This window comes from Pristiophorus japonicus, chromosome 22, assembly GCF_044704955.1.
Source record: "Pristiophorus japonicus isolate sPriJap1 chromosome 22, sPriJap1.hap1, whole genome shotgun sequence".
Classification (NCBI taxonomy): domain Eukaryota; kingdom Metazoa; phylum Chordata; class Chondrichthyes; family Pristiophoridae; genus Pristiophorus; species Pristiophorus japonicus.
Genome location: NC_091998.1, coordinates 10,486,460 through 10,504,900, shown reverse-complemented (window position 1 = coordinate 10,504,900; position 18,441 = coordinate 10,486,460). Strand labels below are relative to the sequence as shown.

At 50.6% G+C, this 18,441-nt stretch overlaps 1 protein-coding gene across 1 annotated transcript in view; it reads left to right on the top strand.

Annotated features, from left to right (window-relative positions):
- Positions 1-18,441, top strand: part of ndst2a (N-deacetylase/N-sulfotransferase (heparan glucosaminyl) 2a) — a 124,823-nt gene that overhangs the window by 87,846 nt on the left and 18,536 nt on the right. The window contains exons 6-7 of the mRNA XM_070865614.1: positions 11,161-11,343; positions 17,488-17,584. Of these exons, the coding sequence (XP_070721715.1) occupies positions 11,161-11,343; positions 17,488-17,584 (280 nt within the window). The remainder of the gene's footprint in view (positions 1-11,160; positions 11,344-17,487; positions 17,585-18,441) is intronic.

Below are 18,441 nucleotides of genomic sequence, written 5' to 3'. Positions count from 1 at the left end.
TACAGAATGCACATGATTTCTCTTCCTTTCCCACCAAACGTGCCGTTTTCATGACTCCAGACCCACAGCAATGTAGTTGACTCTTAACTGCCCACTGAAATGGCCCAGCAAGCCGCTCAGTTGCATCAAACCGCTCGGAAACACAATAAGAAACCGGAGACGGACCATCCGGCATAGCCCTAGGCACCGGATTCGGACACGGCCTCCCCAGGTCCTGACTCGGAAATATATCGGCCGTTCCTTCATCGTCGCTGGGTCACGATCCTGGAACTCCCTCCCCAACAGCACTGTGGGAGCACCTTCACCACACGGACTGCAGCGGTTCAAGAAGGCGGCTCACCGCCACCTTCACGAGGGGCAATTAGGGATGGGCAATAAATGCCGGCCTTGCCAATGACGCCCACATCCCGCGAATGAATATATTTTTTTAATGGTCGCTGTTGCTCGGGTCGAAGCCATGCGCTGGGGAGGGGGGGTTTCATTTGTACACTGGATCAGACAGCGTAGTGTTTAATGTTGGCACTGCCTGACAAGAGTATTCATTTCCAACGTCGAAAATCCCTTTGATGTGCACAAAATTACCCCAAAATTTGCATGATTTTTCTTTTGTGCATGTTATAAAATATTTATTCTGGTCTATTTGTAGATGAGTCTGGGGCCCTTTTTCAACTCTGATTTTATTTCCCCTCTCTGATGAATCTAGTTCTCCATTTAGCCTTTACAGTTGCAGCAATATTTCCTCTGCGCACTCGTGTATATCCGAAAGGGATCGTAATTAAATTACACCCGTTTGTTAGCTGATTATTATAATCTAGATGGTGTCCCATTTCATTACGTGCTTCAGACCAGCATGAACCCTTGCTTTCGCACAGTGAAAGGATACACGGTCTACTCGATGTCAATTAATACAAATTATCTGATAAATCAATTTATTTAAGCACCAACTCACTACTTTCCTGTGTTATTCCTGTCGCTTAATTCCAATTATTGGATAATGACGTTTTTTTAAGCACAAAAATGACTGAGATAATGCGAGTGGCTTGTAGCTATGAACCTTGTTCTGTACCTTGTGGACGTAAAATATCCCATGGCACTATTTTGAAGAGCAGGGGAGTTCTTCCCAGTGTCCTGGCCAATATTTATCCCTCAATCAACGTAACACAAAACAGATTATCTGAGTCATTATCACATTGCTGTTTGTGGGAGCTTGCTGTGCGCAAACTGGCTGCCACGTTTCCTACATTACAACAGTGACTACACTCCAAAAGTATTTCATTGGCTGTAAAGCGCTTTGCGACGTCCGGTGGTCCTGAAAGGCGCTACACGAATGCAATTCTTTCTTGCCTGTGAGGCACAGTACCTTCGCAAAAAGTTTAAGGTCAGGGGTTATGAACCGTTTTGTGGGATACGATCTCACCGACACTGTGACTAGCCAGAGGGATCGCAACCGTTCTCCAGCCCTGTGCATTCCTGTCTTCCTATTGGCTGATCACTTTTAATTATGTCGGTGGCAATCAGTGACTCCCAGTTCTATTCCGACTGGATATTGAACTATTTTTCTTAGCCTTCACTTTTTCCATTGGTGCAACTGTGATGCAGGTTGAGCGTCCCGTGTCCGGCAACCTCGGGACCAAGGCCAAGCCGGTTTTCGTGTTTTTCCGGATTTTGGAACGTCTTTCTGACGTCACGAATCCGGAAACACCCGAGCCCAGGTGACCTGCCGAGGAGCTGTTCGGGCCATCCGGGGCCCGTCGAGGAGGTGTTTGAGTCGGGCGGGACCCTGCTGAGGAGGTTGTCGGGCCAGTGGGCCCTGCCAAGGATGTCGTCGTTGGGCGGGGCCCCACCGAGGAGGAGTTCACGCAGGCCGGCAAGGAGGCCCAGAGTTAAGGGCGGCGAGGCAAGCGGCAGCGAGGCAAGGCCCCGAGGGCGAGGTCGCCCAGTCCGGATTCCGGAACATTTTATGGATTCCGGACCACCCTGCCACGAATCGTCCTGGATTCCGGAACATTCCGGATTCCGGAACTCGGGATTTTGGACGCTGCACCTGTATATTCTTTACGACATCACAAACACACACAGACCACAAGATGGCTGTGCAGGAACTTGTCATGTGACCTGACCACATGATCCTTTTATTGTATTTACATGAGCATTGGATTACCACAATAGTCCACTGGGTGGAGCAGCAGTCCACTGGAGGGAGCTCTATATTACAACACTGCTGTAAATTGCGGTGGTATCCAAGAATGCTGGGAGAAGGGAGAGACGAGGAATGACTGCATGCCCCTGTCCCATTTCCGTGCTTGCATTGCAACGGATGTAAAACAGGCTCAAATCTGTTTAATTATTGAGAGACATATCTGCGGTAAAGGGGCATTGTCGGATCGAGGTATTTTGCGACTAGACTGGATTGAAGTAGAGGGCTGCAGCCAATGGGGGTTGGCTTGGGAGCGCCAATGTTGTACCGACATGGCGTGGTCGGGTGAGCGTCTGTACCAACCACTCTCCACGCAGCGAGGTTCTCATCTCAGCCGCAGGACGATCTGGGCGGGGCCTGGGACTCTTCCCCGAAAGAGGGCTAACTCCAGGAGTGAGTCAGCGTGACCTTCTCCCCTGCAAACTCTGAGCGGCTGAGCACGGAACAGAATTGGCGACAAGTCACCAGCTTGGCATCGCGGCTAAGGGTGTGGTGTGCCCTCCATTTTGCTGTGAGGTTAATGTTACAATGGGAGCATTTGCAGAGCAGGTTTTGCGTGTTATTGATGGTCTTAGCCTTCGCTGGTATTCTCGCCCTCCTGTTCTGAAGGTGCCGGGTGCTGGTTAGGGTTTGGAACATGCTGCCTGATAGGGCGGTGGATACAGATTCAATAGTAGCCTTCAAAAAGAGCAATTGGATAAATACTTGAAGGATTGCAGCGATGGGAGGGAGCGAGGGGAGTGGGACTGACTGGATGGCCCTTCGAAAGAGCTGGCGCAGACTGGATGGGCCCAATGGCCTCCTCCTGTGCTGCACTGTTCTCCGATTCCATAGTTCTGGAATGCTGATTCCAAAGACACTGGCCATCCTCTGGCATCTCGCCCAAGTGGCCATACTTGATGCGTCACCCCCGTCAGTGAACGTCATCAGACTATTTCATTGTGGGGGGTGCAGGGGAGACTGCACAGGGACCTGACCCTTTCCGCGCTTGTTTCCGCCCAGGTGGGGAGGGCTTGACCAAGGTAGATGCGGAGAGGATGTTTCCCCCTGACTGGAGGGTCTAGAACCAGGGGGCACAGTCTCGGGATAAGGGGTCGGCCATTTAAGACAGAGATGAGGAGAAATTTCTTCACTCGGAAGGTGGTGAATCTTTGGAATTCTCTGCCCCAGAGGGCTGTGGATGCCGAGCCTCTGAATATATTCAAGGCTGAAATGGACTCAAGGGGAATCTGGGATATGGGGATCGAGCGGGAAAGTGGAGTTGAGGTCGAAGATCAGCCATGATCTCATTGAATGGCGGAGCAGGCTCGAGGGGGCCGTGTGGACGACTCCTGTTCCTATTTCTTACGTTGACTTTCCGGCGTTAGTCAGGAGCAGGAATCCTGACTAATTTCTCCCCAGGGACGCCAAGGGCCCATTTTGGCGCCTGGACCTTGCTTCACCTTCGCTGAGGGCAAAACAAGATCAAACCTACGACCTCCGGAATCTGTCAGCTTAGTAACACATCCGGTCAAAAAACAGGCTGCCCAAGAGCAAATCTGTCTGTCTATATATATTTTAATATTCCGTGACGTACCCTCACAGCATTCTAGAGATGCTGAGAACATCATTATTAATGTCTCAAAACTTACACTGCCTGACATTTCAACATGGCAACAAAATCCTAATTATTGTTGTTTTTTAATTGCAGTTTTCACATTGGGCATATCGCCGGGTGCGAATAAGTTTTTAGGAAATAGAGAGGGTCAGGAGCAAAATGACGGAGCATGGTAATCCAGTGGGATCGCTAACAGAAGCCCCCTGGGGTTCATATAATAATGGTTGATGCCTTTTAATTGGCGCGTGCTCTTTGGAAAGCTTTAATAACAAATTAATCTTTACGAGCTCAGTATTGCCCGAGGTAATAATGTAATTGTGCAGGGCATGTCGCCATTTAGTTAGGCGGTATCCACAGGGAGGGGATTCAGACTGCGATGCTGGGGGTTTGCTCACAGTCAATGGTTTGTGCATTGGCCTTGAGGCAGTCTCTCTGTACTGCTGTACGCTGCTCCACTTCCAGCTCCAAACAGGTGACTTACTGCCTGCTCAAACAGCAAGGGGGCGAGCATATCGGACATGGGTCTAAACCCTCCTCCACCATTGTGTCAGCCGGGGCTCAGTGGGCAGCACCCTCGCCTCTGAGTCAGAAGGTTATGGGTGCAAGTCCCACTCCAAGGGACTCGAGCACGTAAATCTAGGCTGATACTCCCAGTGCAGTGCTGAGGGAGCGCCGCACCAACGGAGGGTGTCGTCTTTCGGTTGGGACGTTAAACCGAGGCCCCGTCTGCTCTCTCAGGCGGACGTAAAAGATCCCTATGACACTATATCGAAGAAGAGCAGGGGAGTTATCCCCGTTATCCTGGGCCTCAATCTCCCCCTCAATCAACATCACAAAAAAACAGATTATCTGGTCATTATCACCTTGCTGTTTGTGGGAGCTTGCTGTGCGCAAATTGGCCTTTCAACAACGACTACACTCCAAAAGTATTTCATTGGCTGTAAAGCGCTTTGCGACGTCCGGTGGTTGTGAAAGGCGCTACAGAAATGCAAGTCTTTCTTTGCTAGTAGAATTTTGAGGTCATAGTTCACAACTGTAGTATTTAGTCAAAACCTATAAATGTATTTGCACAAGTGCGGTAATGGAGTGGTTATGGTACAGGACTGTCAGCCAAGAGGTTAACAGGGAGAAAGTGATGGAGAAAAACATTGCAGGGATGTGGGGAAAGAGTGGGGACTGGCTCTTCGAATGAGCAGGCGCTGAGTTTTATCGCTTCTGAACTTTCAAGATGCGTGATCAGCCCGACTCTCTGAGCGATCGTGCCCCGGACCCCCGCGAAGAAACCGGATCAGTAGCGCCAACAAAAAGATACTTTTTCTCCCCCCCTCCCCCCCCCCCCCCCTCGGCCACCTCACCGTTAATTTTCAGCCCGTTAGTGGCCAGCCCACCCCCCCCGATACGCGCCCCCACCCCGCAGCCGTCGGTGTTGTGGCCCGGCCCTGCTGCAGGGGGCGTGCGGTAATGTCAGGGTTCGGAGCGCTAACGGGGTGATGATGTCACAATCTCCGGGCGCAGGAGATCGGGGTGCAAAGCCGCTGCTGCTAAATTGCCGCCCAGTATGGCGCGAGTCGTTAACAGCACCATTCCCGGTCGTTAACTTATTTGCGCCTCGTTAGCGCCCCTCCCAAGGATGCGAACGGGAGGTGCAACTGCACCCAATTTCTCCCCCTGTGAGTTCAAATCCACCCTGGCAAGATATGATATTGGATTCAATAACCTGTTAATTAGTGAGCTTTTACCAGAGGAGGAAATCATCATCATAGCAGCCTGATTGCTGTAAAAACCCAACTGGTTTACTGGTGTCTACCAGAGAAAGGGAAAGTTACCTCACCTCATCCCGGGAACGCATTATTAAAAAAAGCTTCCAGCCTTTGTGTCCTGTTAACAAAGATCATGGTTGCATTTTGTGACATCTGCTTATATTACAGTTGACCTTGATGCACTCTGTCTCACAACTTTAACCTTTTACAGGACGGAGAATTGGGGCCGATAGAAATCGAGGGTGCACAAGAAGGGAAGAACAGGAGGAGTGCAGAGATCTCGGAGGGTTGTGGGGCTGAAGGAGGTTACAGAGATCGGGAGGGGTGTAGGGCTGGAGGAGGTTATAGAGATCGGGAAGGGTGTAGGGAGCTGGAGGAAGTTGCAGAGATAGGGAGGGGTGTAGGGGCAGGAAGAGGTTACAGAGATAGGGAGAGTTATGGGGATGGAGAAGGTTACAGAGATAGGTAGGGTTGCTGGGCTGGAGGAGGTTATAGAGATAGGGAAGGGTGTAGGGGGCTGGAGGAGGTTATAGAGATAGGGAGGGTTGTGGGGGCTGGAGGAGGTTGCAGAGATAGGTAGGGTTGCTGGGCTGGAGGAGGTTATAGAGATAGGGAAGGGTGTAGGGGGCTGGAGGAGGTTATAGAGATAGGGAGGGGTGTAGGACTGGAGGTGGTTATAGAGATCGGGAGGGGTGTAGGGGCTGGAGGAGGTTACAGAGATAGGTAGGGTTGCTGGGCTGGAGGAGGTTATAGAGATAGGGAAGGGTGTAGGGGGCTGGAGGAGGTTATAGAGATAGGGAGGGTTGTGGGGGCTGGAGGAGGTTGCAGAGATAGGTAGGGTTGCTGGGCTGGAGGAGGTTATAGAGATAGGGAAGGGTGTAGGGGGCTGGAGGAGGTTATAGAGATAGGGAGGGGTGTAGGACTGGAGGTGGTTATAGAGATCGGGAGGGGTGTAGGGGCTGGAGGAGGTTACAGAGATAGGGAGAGTTGTAGGGGCTGGAGGAGGTTACAGAGATAGGGAGGGGTGTAGTGCTGGAGGAGGTTAGAGAGAGGGAGGGTTGTGGGGCGGGAGGAGGATGCAGAGACGAGGAGGCTGCAGAGATAGGGAGGGTTGTGGGGCTGGAGGAGGTTGCAGAGACAGGGAGGGACGAGGCCTTGGTGGGATTTGGAGGCCATGGTGGGATTTGAATGCCAGGATGAGAATTATTATGTACTAGACAACGTGCACTCTGACCTGTCTCTGGGTGCACGGGGCCCTTTAACCCCATTCAAACTTCCACCCGTGCGCGGTTTTTGCCAAAGAGAGCCGATGAGTGGCCTGCGCGGGGTGTTCAGGCCGCGCAGGGTAACGGGAGCGTTGATACCGGGTGGCGCTGCGCCACATTGCGAGGCAGCGCTGTGGTGAGGAGCTCACCGCTAATCTCAAGCCGTGTCGCGTCCTTGAGCGCAGTCCAGTCTGTGCTATCGACAGTCCGGGTTAGGCTGGCTGGGGGAGAGGTCGGCCCTGTTCTTGGAGCTTGTGTCAGCGGCAGCAGAGAGAGCACGGACTCCTGTCACTCGCTGATGTGATGGGGGCCTGAGGTGTTGCTGCAGCGTCCATGTGTCTTGAGCTGCCGCGTGAGTCTGGAATTTAATTTCGCTCCTTGCTAACAGAACAGCAGGACTTGTACATTGCGCTGCAATTATACATCAGGGAGCGGTCCTGTACAATTATGAGGATTACAGTCAGTAACTGATAAAAGCAGGTGGATGGAGAAATGGGTAGATCTCATTATCTACACAATCTTCAACATGTCCCCAATCTCCTCAACTGTGCCGTCTACGCCTGATCGTTTCAAACTGTTTATTTTAGCACTTCAAGAAATTAAGCGATGTAACTAAGATGGGCAAAGTGGGAAGTTATTGCAGGAAAGGTGACTGTTCACCTAATTAGACAATAGCAGGTCGTAAAATAAAACGAGTATTTTAGTTCTACGGATAATGCGGTCGTCTCAATATCATCAAATACAACTTGCATTTATATTGTGCTTCTAATGTCGACAAACATCCCAAGGGCACCTCTCGAAGGCGAGAGAGAAAAAAAATTGGATTTGGTGCAATGTTCCCTCTTACTTTTTATTTCGGTGTGGGGGTCCTTTAAAACGGCTACGCGGTCCATTCAGATTTCCGCTCGGTGCGGTTTGGCACACGCGTCGGCCGGTGCACAGCCTGCGTGGGACCTCGAGAGCGCTGCGCGACCAATGTGAGCGCTAATGTGGAGCCAGCGGAGATATCGGGAGACGTGATCAGATGTTTTGTCAATCGCCCGCCTCCGCCCCTGCCCCAGCTCATCTGCTGCTGAAGCCCTAATCCATCCGCGCCTTTGTTACCTCTAGACTTGACTATTCCAACGCACTTCTGGCCTGCCTCCCACATTCTACCCGACGTAAACCAGAGGTGATCCAAAACTCGGCTGCCCCGTGTCCTAACTCGCACCAAGTCCCGCTCACCTATCAATCCCTGGGCGGTAAAGCAACGCCTCGATTTCAAAATTCTCATCCTTGTTTACAAATCCCTCCATGGCCTCGCCCCCTCCCTATCTCTGTAATCTCCTCCAGTCTCACAATCCCCTGAGATGCCTGCGCTCCTCAAATTCTGCCTTCATGAGCATCCCTGATTATAATCGCTCAACCATCGGTGGCCGTGCCTTCAGCTGCCTGGGCCCCAAGCTCAGGAACTCCCTCCCTAAACCTCTCCGCCTCTCTATTCTCTTTTAAGACGCTCCCTAAAACTTACCTCTTTGGCCATGCTTTCGGTCATCTGCCGTCATTTCTTCTTACGTGGCTCGGTGTCAAATTTATTTGTTTTGTCTTAAAACGCTCCTGTGAAGCGCCTTGGGACGTTTTACTACGTCAAAGGCGCTATATAAATACCAGTTGTTGTTAAGGAAGGTTTGAGATGAAGAGAGGGAGCTGGGAGGGGTTTAGGGAGGGAATTGCAGAGTGCGCGCTGGTTGACACGGCAGTAAGAATTGTAAACCTCATTGGTTAATCTTTCTCCGATTAAATTTCTAGTTTCATTCTTCGCCATTGCAAAAAGGTGAAGAAATCATTGCTGCATTTAAGGGGAGTCTCGAGCTGGGGGGCTCGGCCATTTTGGACTGCGATGAGGCGAAATGTGCTCACTCAGCGAGTTGTGAATCTTGGAATTTTCTGCCCCAGAGAGCAATGGATTCTCAGTCATTGTATATATTTAAGGTTTAGATCGATAGATTTTTAGAGTCGAAGGGAATCGAGGGATATGGGGACAGTGCGAGCAAGTGGAGTTGAGGTAGAAGTTCAGCTGTGATCTGATTGAATGGCGGAGCAGGCTCGAGGGGCCGAATGGCCTGCTCCTGCTCCTAATTCTTATGTTCTTATAGACACATGGGGGGGAGGAAGGAATAGAAGGCTATGCTGATGGGGTGGGAGCAGAAGGATGGGCATAAACCTGATAGGTCGAATGGCCTGTTCCTGTGCTGTAAATTCGACGTGATTCTACGATTGAACCGAGCCGGGAGATTTTTTACTGCATTCTGGGGCTGTGGAAACAGCTTTAAACTCTGTCAGCAATTACACAATCGTTCACATAGCCAGTGATTCAGTTTATTTCAATATGTTCAGTCGCAAACCATTGGATATGCAGCTTATGGTTCCCCTGGTGGCTCAGTGTGTAAGTGCAGCGCTGAGCTGTGTCAAATTTGACAACTGCCAGGCAGCACCATTCACCCATCACCCCTGTGCTCACTGTCCCATTGGCTCCCAGTCCGGCATCGCCTCGAGAGTAAAATTCTCATCCTTGTTTTCGAATCCCTCCATGGCCCTCGCCCCTCCCTATCTCTGTAATCTCCTCCAACCCCCCCCCCCCCCTGAGATGTCTGCGCTCCTCTAATACTGCCCTCTTGAGCATCCCTGATCTTAATCGCTCCACCATTGGTGGCCGTGCCTTCTGTTGCCTGGGCCCCAAGCCCTGGAATTCCCTCTTTAAACCTCTCCACCTCTCCGCCGCTCCCTGAAACCTACCTCGTTGACCGAGCTTTTGGTCACCTGTCCTAATATCGCCTCATATGTCTCGGTGTCAAAGCTTGTTTGTCAAATCCTACATTACAACAGTAACTGCACTCCAAAAGTACTTCATTGGCTGTAAAGCGCTTTGAGATGTCCGGTGGTCGTGAAAGGCGCTATATAAATGCAAGTCTTTATCTGCTGGTAGAATTTTGGGGTCATAGTCCACGACTGCAATATTTAGTCAAAAGCTATAAATGTATTTGCGCGAGTGCGGTGGTGGAGTGGTATGGTACAGGACTGTGAACCAAGAGGTTAAAAGGGAGAAAGTGACAGAGAAAACATTGCAGGAGAGTGGGGACAGTGGGACTAAGAGGATTGCTCTTTGAATGAACAAGCGCTGAGGCGAGGAATTTTATCGGCACTTCTGAACTCCCAAGGTGTGTTACGTCCTTGAATGCAGTTCAGTCTGTGTTATCGATGGGCCGAATGGCCTCCGTCTGTGCTATATTATTCTATGGCCGAGAAATTCAGCATCGCCCTGTTTGGGGACGGCAACATTCTTTTGAAGTCTTCATTTTTGTTTGATAACGCTCCTGTGAACGGCCTTGGGGATGTTTTACTCTGTTAAAGCTGCTGAATAAATGAAAGTTGCTGAATTTGTTATAAATACCCAGTTGGTGTTGGGTTTAACTGAACTCGGGGTGGGTGGGACAACAGTAGGGGTGGTTCTAGATGAGGGAAAATGAATGCATTAGGGTGTGAGTTCGTGCCCCTGGTTACTGCCCAGCGACAATGCTGGAAAGTGGATCTGTCTGCTGATTGGTTGACAGCAGCTCAGGGTTCGGTGGTGATGCCGTACGCGTGCGAATAGGTTGGAAAACTACCTGCTGCCCGTGAAGAATACAGCCCTTGACAACAACAACAACTTTAATTGATATAGCACCTTTAACGTAGTAAAACGTCCCACAGCGCTTCACAGCGGTGTTATAAGACAAAACAGATAAATTTGACACTGAGCCACACAAGAAATTGGCGCAGGTGACCACAAGCTTGGTCAAAGAGGTAGGTTTTAAGGAGCGTCTTGAAGGGGGAGGGAGTTCCAGAGCTTGGGGCCCAAGCAGCTGAAAGCATGGTCACCAATGGTTGAGCGATTAAAATCAGTGTCCAAGGGGAGTGGGACGAGCTGAGGTGCTCTTGCAGAGAGCCAGCATGGGCTCGACGGGCCGAATGGCCTCCTTCTGTGCCGTAGCCACTCTATGGTGTTCGATAAATGCCAGCATAATAAGCGTTGCTGGAAAAGACCAGCGTGTAGAGTACTTGCTGGCAGATGAAAGAAAAATCGAATGTGCTCAATAAATGTATCGGCGGAAATTGTGGGGTACTGAAGTTGCATGATCAGCCATGATCACATTGAATGGCGGTGCAGGCTCGAAGGGCCGAATGGCCTGCTCCTGCACCTATTTTCTATGTTTCTAAAACGCCTTTGAAGCCGGTTGTGGACGAGGGGGATCCTTGCGACAGTGCAGGCACCTTGAAACTGCTAGAGGCTCACACCACATGCCTTCGATTTTGACTTTACAGATCAGCATCTTCATGACCCACCTGTCGAACTACGGCAACGATCGGCTGGGCCTGTACACCTTCGAGAGCCTGGTGAAGTTCATCCAGTGCTGGACCAACCTGAAGCTGCAGACCCTACCCCCGGTAAAACTGGCTGGCAAATACTTTGAGCTATTCCCGGAGGAGAAGGACCCCCTGTGGCAGGTAAGGAACACAGCATGCTTTGTCCTTCAAGTTGCTTGCTGCGTCGGCCTGTACGGATGGTGACTGATATCTGGCCATTACTTGTTTATCGTGCCCGAAATACTGTTGAGTTTCTGTATTGTTTTGGTATTACGCTTGTCTCAGGAATGCTCGAGCTGTCATTATTTATTCAAAGTGCTGTGCAGTAGGAATTAATGGGATTCAGATATGATTTCTATTATTAGAAAGTCCTGCCCTTGGTTATTGTTCCCTTGAATCTTTTTTTTTTGAGGTGTACGTGGCCCATTGAAATTTCTGCAGTTTTTCCATTTCGGCTGGGCAGGACCTCCAGACCCCTACACGGCTGCGCAGTTTAAAGGGAATGTTGCCCTGGAGCACAATTTTTTTTAAAAAATCTTTTCAAAATTAACTATTGATTCAGGCGTGGCTCAGTGGGCAGCTCTCTCGCCCCTGAGTCAGAAGGTTGCGGGTTCAAGTCCCACTCCAGGGACTAGACATAAATCTCGGCTGCCACTCCCAGTGCAGTGCTGAGGGAGCGCCGCACTGTCGGAGGTGCCATCTTTCGGATGAGACGTTAAACCGAGGCCCCGTCTGCCCTCCCACTTGGGTGTAAAAGATCCCACGGCACCATTTTGAAGAAGAGCAGGGGGAGTTATCCCCGGTGTCCTGGGGCCAATATGTATCCCTTGATCAACATAACAAAAAAACAGATTATCTGGGTCATTATCACATTGCTGTTTGTGGGAGCTTGCTGTGCGCAAATTGGCTGCTGCGTTTCCTACATTACAACAGTGACCACACTCCAAATGTACTTCATTGGCTGTAAAGCACTTTGAGACGTCCGGTGGTCGTGAAAGGCGCTATAGAAATGCAAGTTTTTTTTAAAAACTAGGAAATCCTTGGTCAGTGTTCCCTTGAATTTTTTTGGGGGGGTGTGCGCGGCCCATTCAAATTTCCACGGCTTTTCCAATCAAAAGCCGGTGATCCGGCTGGGCGGGACCTCCAGACCCTTGCACGGTCGGGCTGCTTAAAGGGAACGTTGCTCTCGGCGCATAATTTTAAACAAAAAAAAAATCCTTTCAAGGTTACCTATTGATTCTCCACAGTGATATCAGAAAGTGGCACCCCAACCAGCTATAATGCAGAAGCAGTATTTTCATATCTTGGTCCCTTCGTTCGGGGAACTGTAACTATGTAGGTGGGTCTATACCAGTATTCTCTACAGAGGGACCCCCCTTCCCAGAGATACTGGAACGCCACCAGAAGTTTAATGGAACCATGGCAGGAGAGAGGTTACCGTACCGGGTTACTAACTCGAGAGTTCACTGGTTCAAACCCCACCGAATTGTGAAATCGAATTCAGCACGTCTGGCCGATTGTGAGGAGAATCACCCATCACCCCCCTGTGCTCGCTGACCTACATTGGCTCCCGGTTAAGCAACTCAATTTCAAAATTCTCATCCTTATTTTCAAATCCCTCCATGGCTTCGCCCCTCTCTATCTCGGTAATCTCCTCCACCCCGAGATGTCTGTCCTCCTCTAATTCTGCCCTCTTGAGCATCCCTGATTATAATCGCTCCACCATTGGTGGCCGTGCCTTCTGTTGCCCAGGCCCCAAGCTCTGGAACTCCCTGCTTAAACCTCTCCGCCTCTCTTTCCTCCTTTAAGACACTCCTTGAAACCTACCTCTTTGACCAAGCTTTTGGTCACCTGCGCTAATTTCTCCTTAAGTGGCTCGGTGTCAAATATTTTGTCTCACAGTACACCTGTGCATCGCCTTGGGACGTTTTACTACATTAAAGGCGCTATATAAAGACACGTTGTTGGTGATGTGGCCCAGCGAGCCACTCTGTTGTGGAAACCAGTCACGTACCCCAGTTAGGGATTGAACGCAACCTTTCTCGTGTTGGCCACATCCTGAGAACAACATTATATATTTTTTTAAAAGCCCCCTTTCCGAACCACTGCAGGTCGGTACCAGACACTGAAAGGAGATCAGTGTTAACTTTGCAACAACAAACAAACTTTTTTTTTTTATTATTGATATACAGCAGAATAAATAACCTTGCCATAAAGTCAATGCACCAGACAGCAAGATAGAGAGGGAATGATGACCTTGTGACCCCATCGCAGTCCCAGGGGGTCCAGGAGTCCCACTTTTGGTTATCTTTACAACCCATCCCTTATCCCTTACAGCATTGCAGTGAATCCAGCTGATGTTGAGTTGCGCAATCTGTTTATGAAAGAAACTCTGATGGGAGTTAGAGTCCAATATTTCGAAGGGTTATCGGGGTTCTGAGATAAGCGTCAAATATACGTTTGAGTTCTTTTTTTATTCGTTTCTGGGGATGTGGGCATTGCTGGCAAAGCCGGCATTTATTGCCCATCCCTAATTGCCCTCGAGAAGGTGGTGGTGAGCCGCCTTTTTGAACCGCTGCAGTCCGTGTGGTGAAGGTGCTCCCACAGTGCTGTTAGGGAGGGAGTTCCAGGATTTTGACCCAGCGGCGATGAAGGAACGGCCGATATATTTCCGAGTCAGGATGGTGTGTGATGGGAGGGGAACGTGGAGGTGGTGGTGTTCCCATGAACCTGCTGCCCTCGTCCTTCTGGGTGGTAGAGGTCGCAGGTTTGGGAGGTGCTGCCAAAGAAGCCTTGGCGAGTTGCTGCAGTGCATCTTGTAGATGGTACACACTGCAGCCACGGTGTGCCGGTGGTGGAGGGAGTGAATGTTTAGGGTGGGGAATGGGGTGCCATCTTACTCCATTTACAAATTTACTTCAACTTTTTTTTTTGCCTTCAGATTATAATTCGGATTGCTCATTTTGGAAGCAATTTATTCGTTTCCCTACAGACTTGTTTCTTCCCCCATTTTAAGAGCAGGAGGAGGCCATTCAGCCCCTCGAGCCTGTTCTGCCATTCACTTTGATCATGGCTGATCTGCACCTCAACTTCATTGACCTGCCTTTGTTCCATACCGCTGGGTACCCTTGCCTAACAAAAATCTATCTGCCTCAGCCTTGAAAACTCCAACGCTCCCCCAGAAACCTCAGCCACTTACGGGAGAGAATTCCAGATTTCTATGACCCTTTGTGTGGGAAAAGTGCGTCCTGATTTCCCTCTTAAATGACCCAACTCTAATTTGAAGGTTGCGTCCCCTTGCACTGGATTCCCCCATCAGAGGAAACAGATTCTCTGTATCTCAACTATTGGAATCCTTTTAACATTTTGATCACCCCAATCAGAGCACAGAAATCCAGGCTGACACTCCCTGTGCAGTGCTGAGGGAGTGCCGCACTGTCGGAGGTGCTGTCTTTCGGATGAGACATTAAACCGAGGCCCCGTCTGCTCTCTCAGGTGGATGTAAAAGATCCCGCGGCACTATTTTGAAGCAGAGCAGGGGAGTTTAAGCAATTCTCATCCTTATTTACAAATCCCTCCATGGCCTCGCCCCTCCCTATCTCTGTAATCATCTCCAGCCCCCCCCCCCCCCGGGAGATGTCTGCGCTGCTCTCATCGTAGGCAATCCTTCGGAATTGAGGAAGATTTGCTTCCGCTCTTAGCATGAGTCCTTAGGTGGCTGAACAGTCCAAAATACGAGAACCACAGTCTCTGTCACAGGTGGGACAGATAGTCGTTGAGGGAAGGGCTGGGTGGGGAGTCTGGTTTGCCGCACGCTCCTTCCACTGTCTGCGCTTGCTTTCTGCATGCTCTCGGCGACGAGACTCGAGAGGCTCAGCAGCCTCCCGGATGCACTTCCTCCACTTTGAGCGGTCTTTGTCCAGGGACTCCCAGGTGTCAATGGGGATGTTGCACCATGGATGGCCTTGTAGGTAGAGGCACTGCCCAATGTGGTACTGTCCAACACAGCCTCCAGTGCAGCCTTCGGCCACTTGAGGAAAAGAGTGCTTGAAGACCAGTCCCTCAAAACTGGCACCATAGTCTACAGGGCTGTAGTAATACCCGTCCTCCTGTATGGCTCAGAAACATGGACCATGTACAGTGGACACCTCTAGTCGCTGGAGAAATACCACCAACGATGTCCCCGCAAGATCCTACAAATACTCTGAGAGGACAGACGCACCAACGTTGGCGTCTGTCCTCTTGAGCATCCCTGATTATAATCGCTCAACCATCGGTGGCCGTGCCTTCCTTTGCCTGGGCCCCAAGCTCTGGAACTCCCTCCCTAAACCTCTCCGCGTCTCTACTTCTCTTTCCTCCATTAAGACGCTCCTTAAAACCTACCTCTTTGACCAAGCCAGCGCTAATTTCTTCTTGTGCAGCTCAGTGTCAAGTTTATTTGTTCTGTCTTAAAACACGTCTGTGAAGTGCCTTTGGACATTTTACCACGTTTAAAGGCGCTATATAAATACAAGTTGTTGTGTTCTGGCCGGTATTAATCCCTCAATCAACATCACTAAAAACAGATTATCTGGGTCATTATCACATTGCTGTTTGTGGGAGCTTGCTGTGCGCAAATTGGCTGCTGTGTTTCCTACATTACAACAGTGACTACACTCCAAAAGTACTTCATTGGCTGCAAAACGCTTTGGGACGTCCGGTGGTTGTGAAAGGCGCTATATAAATACAAGTCTTTCTTTCTGCGTTCCAGATAGCGTACCTGGGTTATCCCTTAGGTGAAACCATTAGATCTCTGTATCACTATAGCTGTTTCTTATTATCTAAAATCACTGGGGCAAACTCTGTATCGCAAGTAAATCTGAAGGTTCTACCCGAGAGACGGGCCAGGTAATCTGGACTATCGAGTGTCTGATATTAAACTTTTCACGAGCACCGTTCAAAACTGACAGATCTGCTCTCAGAGAAAGCATTTCTCTTGACGAGGGCGCCGTTTATAATTGAAGGCCAAGGAAATACCAAAGGGGGGTGGGGGCAAGGAAGGAGATGAATCCTATCTATTTTCTTTATTGCACGAGCTACTGTTGGGAGGCATGGAAGGGAAGCTTGTATAACGGCCTTTGAACCCGTGTGAAGATGTTGGTTCTTGTGGAGGGTCCAGCGAGTAAACAAACCGTCTTCAATCAATGGCCACGTCCGCCCCATTGACCCAGGTGGTACGACCCGTAGCCCACGGGCCGTGCTCCACCGATTTACAAGTTTTCCACATTTATTTTTTAAAAGCAAATCTGCCACCCAGCTGTAACTGTCAGTCTGATTTGAGACGAGATAATTCGTAGTGCAGGGAGAGCAGGTCGTGCCTGTGCTGATTCTATCAGTGCAACCACTTGAAATCCAACTTCCCTGCCCTTTCCCTGTGCCCTTTATCTAACTCCTTCCTAAATGTCATAACGCACTTGGCTTCTGCAGTCGCTCCTGATAATACAGACCATATTCTTACCTTTGAGTGAGACTTTCCTTCTCGCCTCCTTTGTGGTTCCATTGCTGACCCGAGATTTGCCTTCCTCACCAAGCAGCGGAAATAATCTCCAACCATTTTTGAAATTCTGAACGTTGGTGTCGGATCCTCTTTAATGTTCCCCTGCCCTGGTAAATTCGGCCCTCGGTCTCCAACTCCCTCCTCGTTAACATACCTCCGCGTTCCTGGCAGCACCCACACCGTGCACTCTCCATCAATCGAATATCCATCCTTTCATGGAGTGACCAAAATGGCAAATAGTGCTGCAGCTGTAACCTAAACCATGTCTTATTTCGGCATCCACTGTTACTTTGCTGTTCCATGCGTGCATATGGGTGTTGGTGGTCGTGTGTATGGATGTGTGTCGGTGCGGTTGTGTGTTTATGGGTGCGCATGCGTGAGTGTGCATATGTACGTGTGTGCGCGCGTGCATGTGAATGGGTGTGTGTATGTGCACGCACGTGTGTATAGGTGTGCATACGCGTGTGTTGGTGTGTGTGCTTGTGCGCATATGTGTAGGTTTCTGCACACACGTGTATCTGTGTGTGTATGCGAATGGGTGTATGTGTGCGGCATGTGTGTGGGGTGGTGTATGTGTGTGTGCGCGCACGTGTGTGTGTATGGGGGGGGTTTTATGTGTGTGTGTGTATGGAGGGTGGTTTTGCGTGTGTGTGTGCGTGCATGGGGGGGGGGCGCTGTGTGGCTGGGTGTCCATATTATCCTTTGCTTTACTAGATTATAATTTCCTGATGGCGAACGCTGTTTTTCAGAACCCATGTGATGACAAACGACACAAGGACATTTGGTCTAAAGAGAAAACTTGTGACAGGCTTCCTAAGTTCCTAATCATTGGCCCACAGAAAACGGGTAACCTTTATTCTTTGATTTCGTTCAGTTTAATAATTGGAGCCTTCAACTGGTAAAAGTGTATTATTTTAGTGATGACATATTGGAGAGCCAGGACGTTTCTGCGTGGGAACAAGTAGTTTCATCATTTTTGTGCAGTAAGGGTTCTACTTAAAAAAAAATCAATTTTTTCTTGCTTCTGCTGAGAGTGCGGAGCTCAGGCTGGCACTGAGGCACCTGGTGCCACAATGCAGCGCTGAGGGAGCCCCGCACTGTCGGAGGGGCAGTACTGAGGGAGCCCCGCACTGTCGGAGGGGCAGTACTGAGGGAGCCCCGCACTGTCGGAGGGGCAGTACTGAGGGAGCCCCGCACTGTCGGAGGGGCAGTACTGAGGGAGCCCCGCACTGTCGGAGGGGCAGTACTGAGGGAGCGCCACACTGTCGGAGGGGCAGTACTGAGGGAGCGCCACACTGTCGGAGGGGCAGTACTGAGGGAGCCCCGCACTGTCGGAGGGGCGGTACTGAGGGAGCCCCGCGCTGTCGGAGGGGCAGTACTGAGGGAGCCCCGCGCTGTCGGAGGGGCAGTACTGAGGGAGTGCGGCACTGTCGGAGGGGCGGTACTGAGGGAGCGCCGCGCTGTCGGAGGGGCAGTACTGAGGGAGCGCCGTGCTGTCGGAGGGGCGGTACTGAGGGAGCGCCGCACTGTCGGAGGGGCAGTACTGAGGGAGCGCCGCTCTGTCGGAGGGGCAGTACTGAGGGAGCGCCGCGCTGTTGGAGGGGCAGTACTGAGGGAGCCCCGCGCTGTCGGAGGGGCAGTACTGAGGAAGTGCCGCGCTATCGGAGGGGCAGTACTGAGGGAGCCCCGCGCTGTCGGAGGGG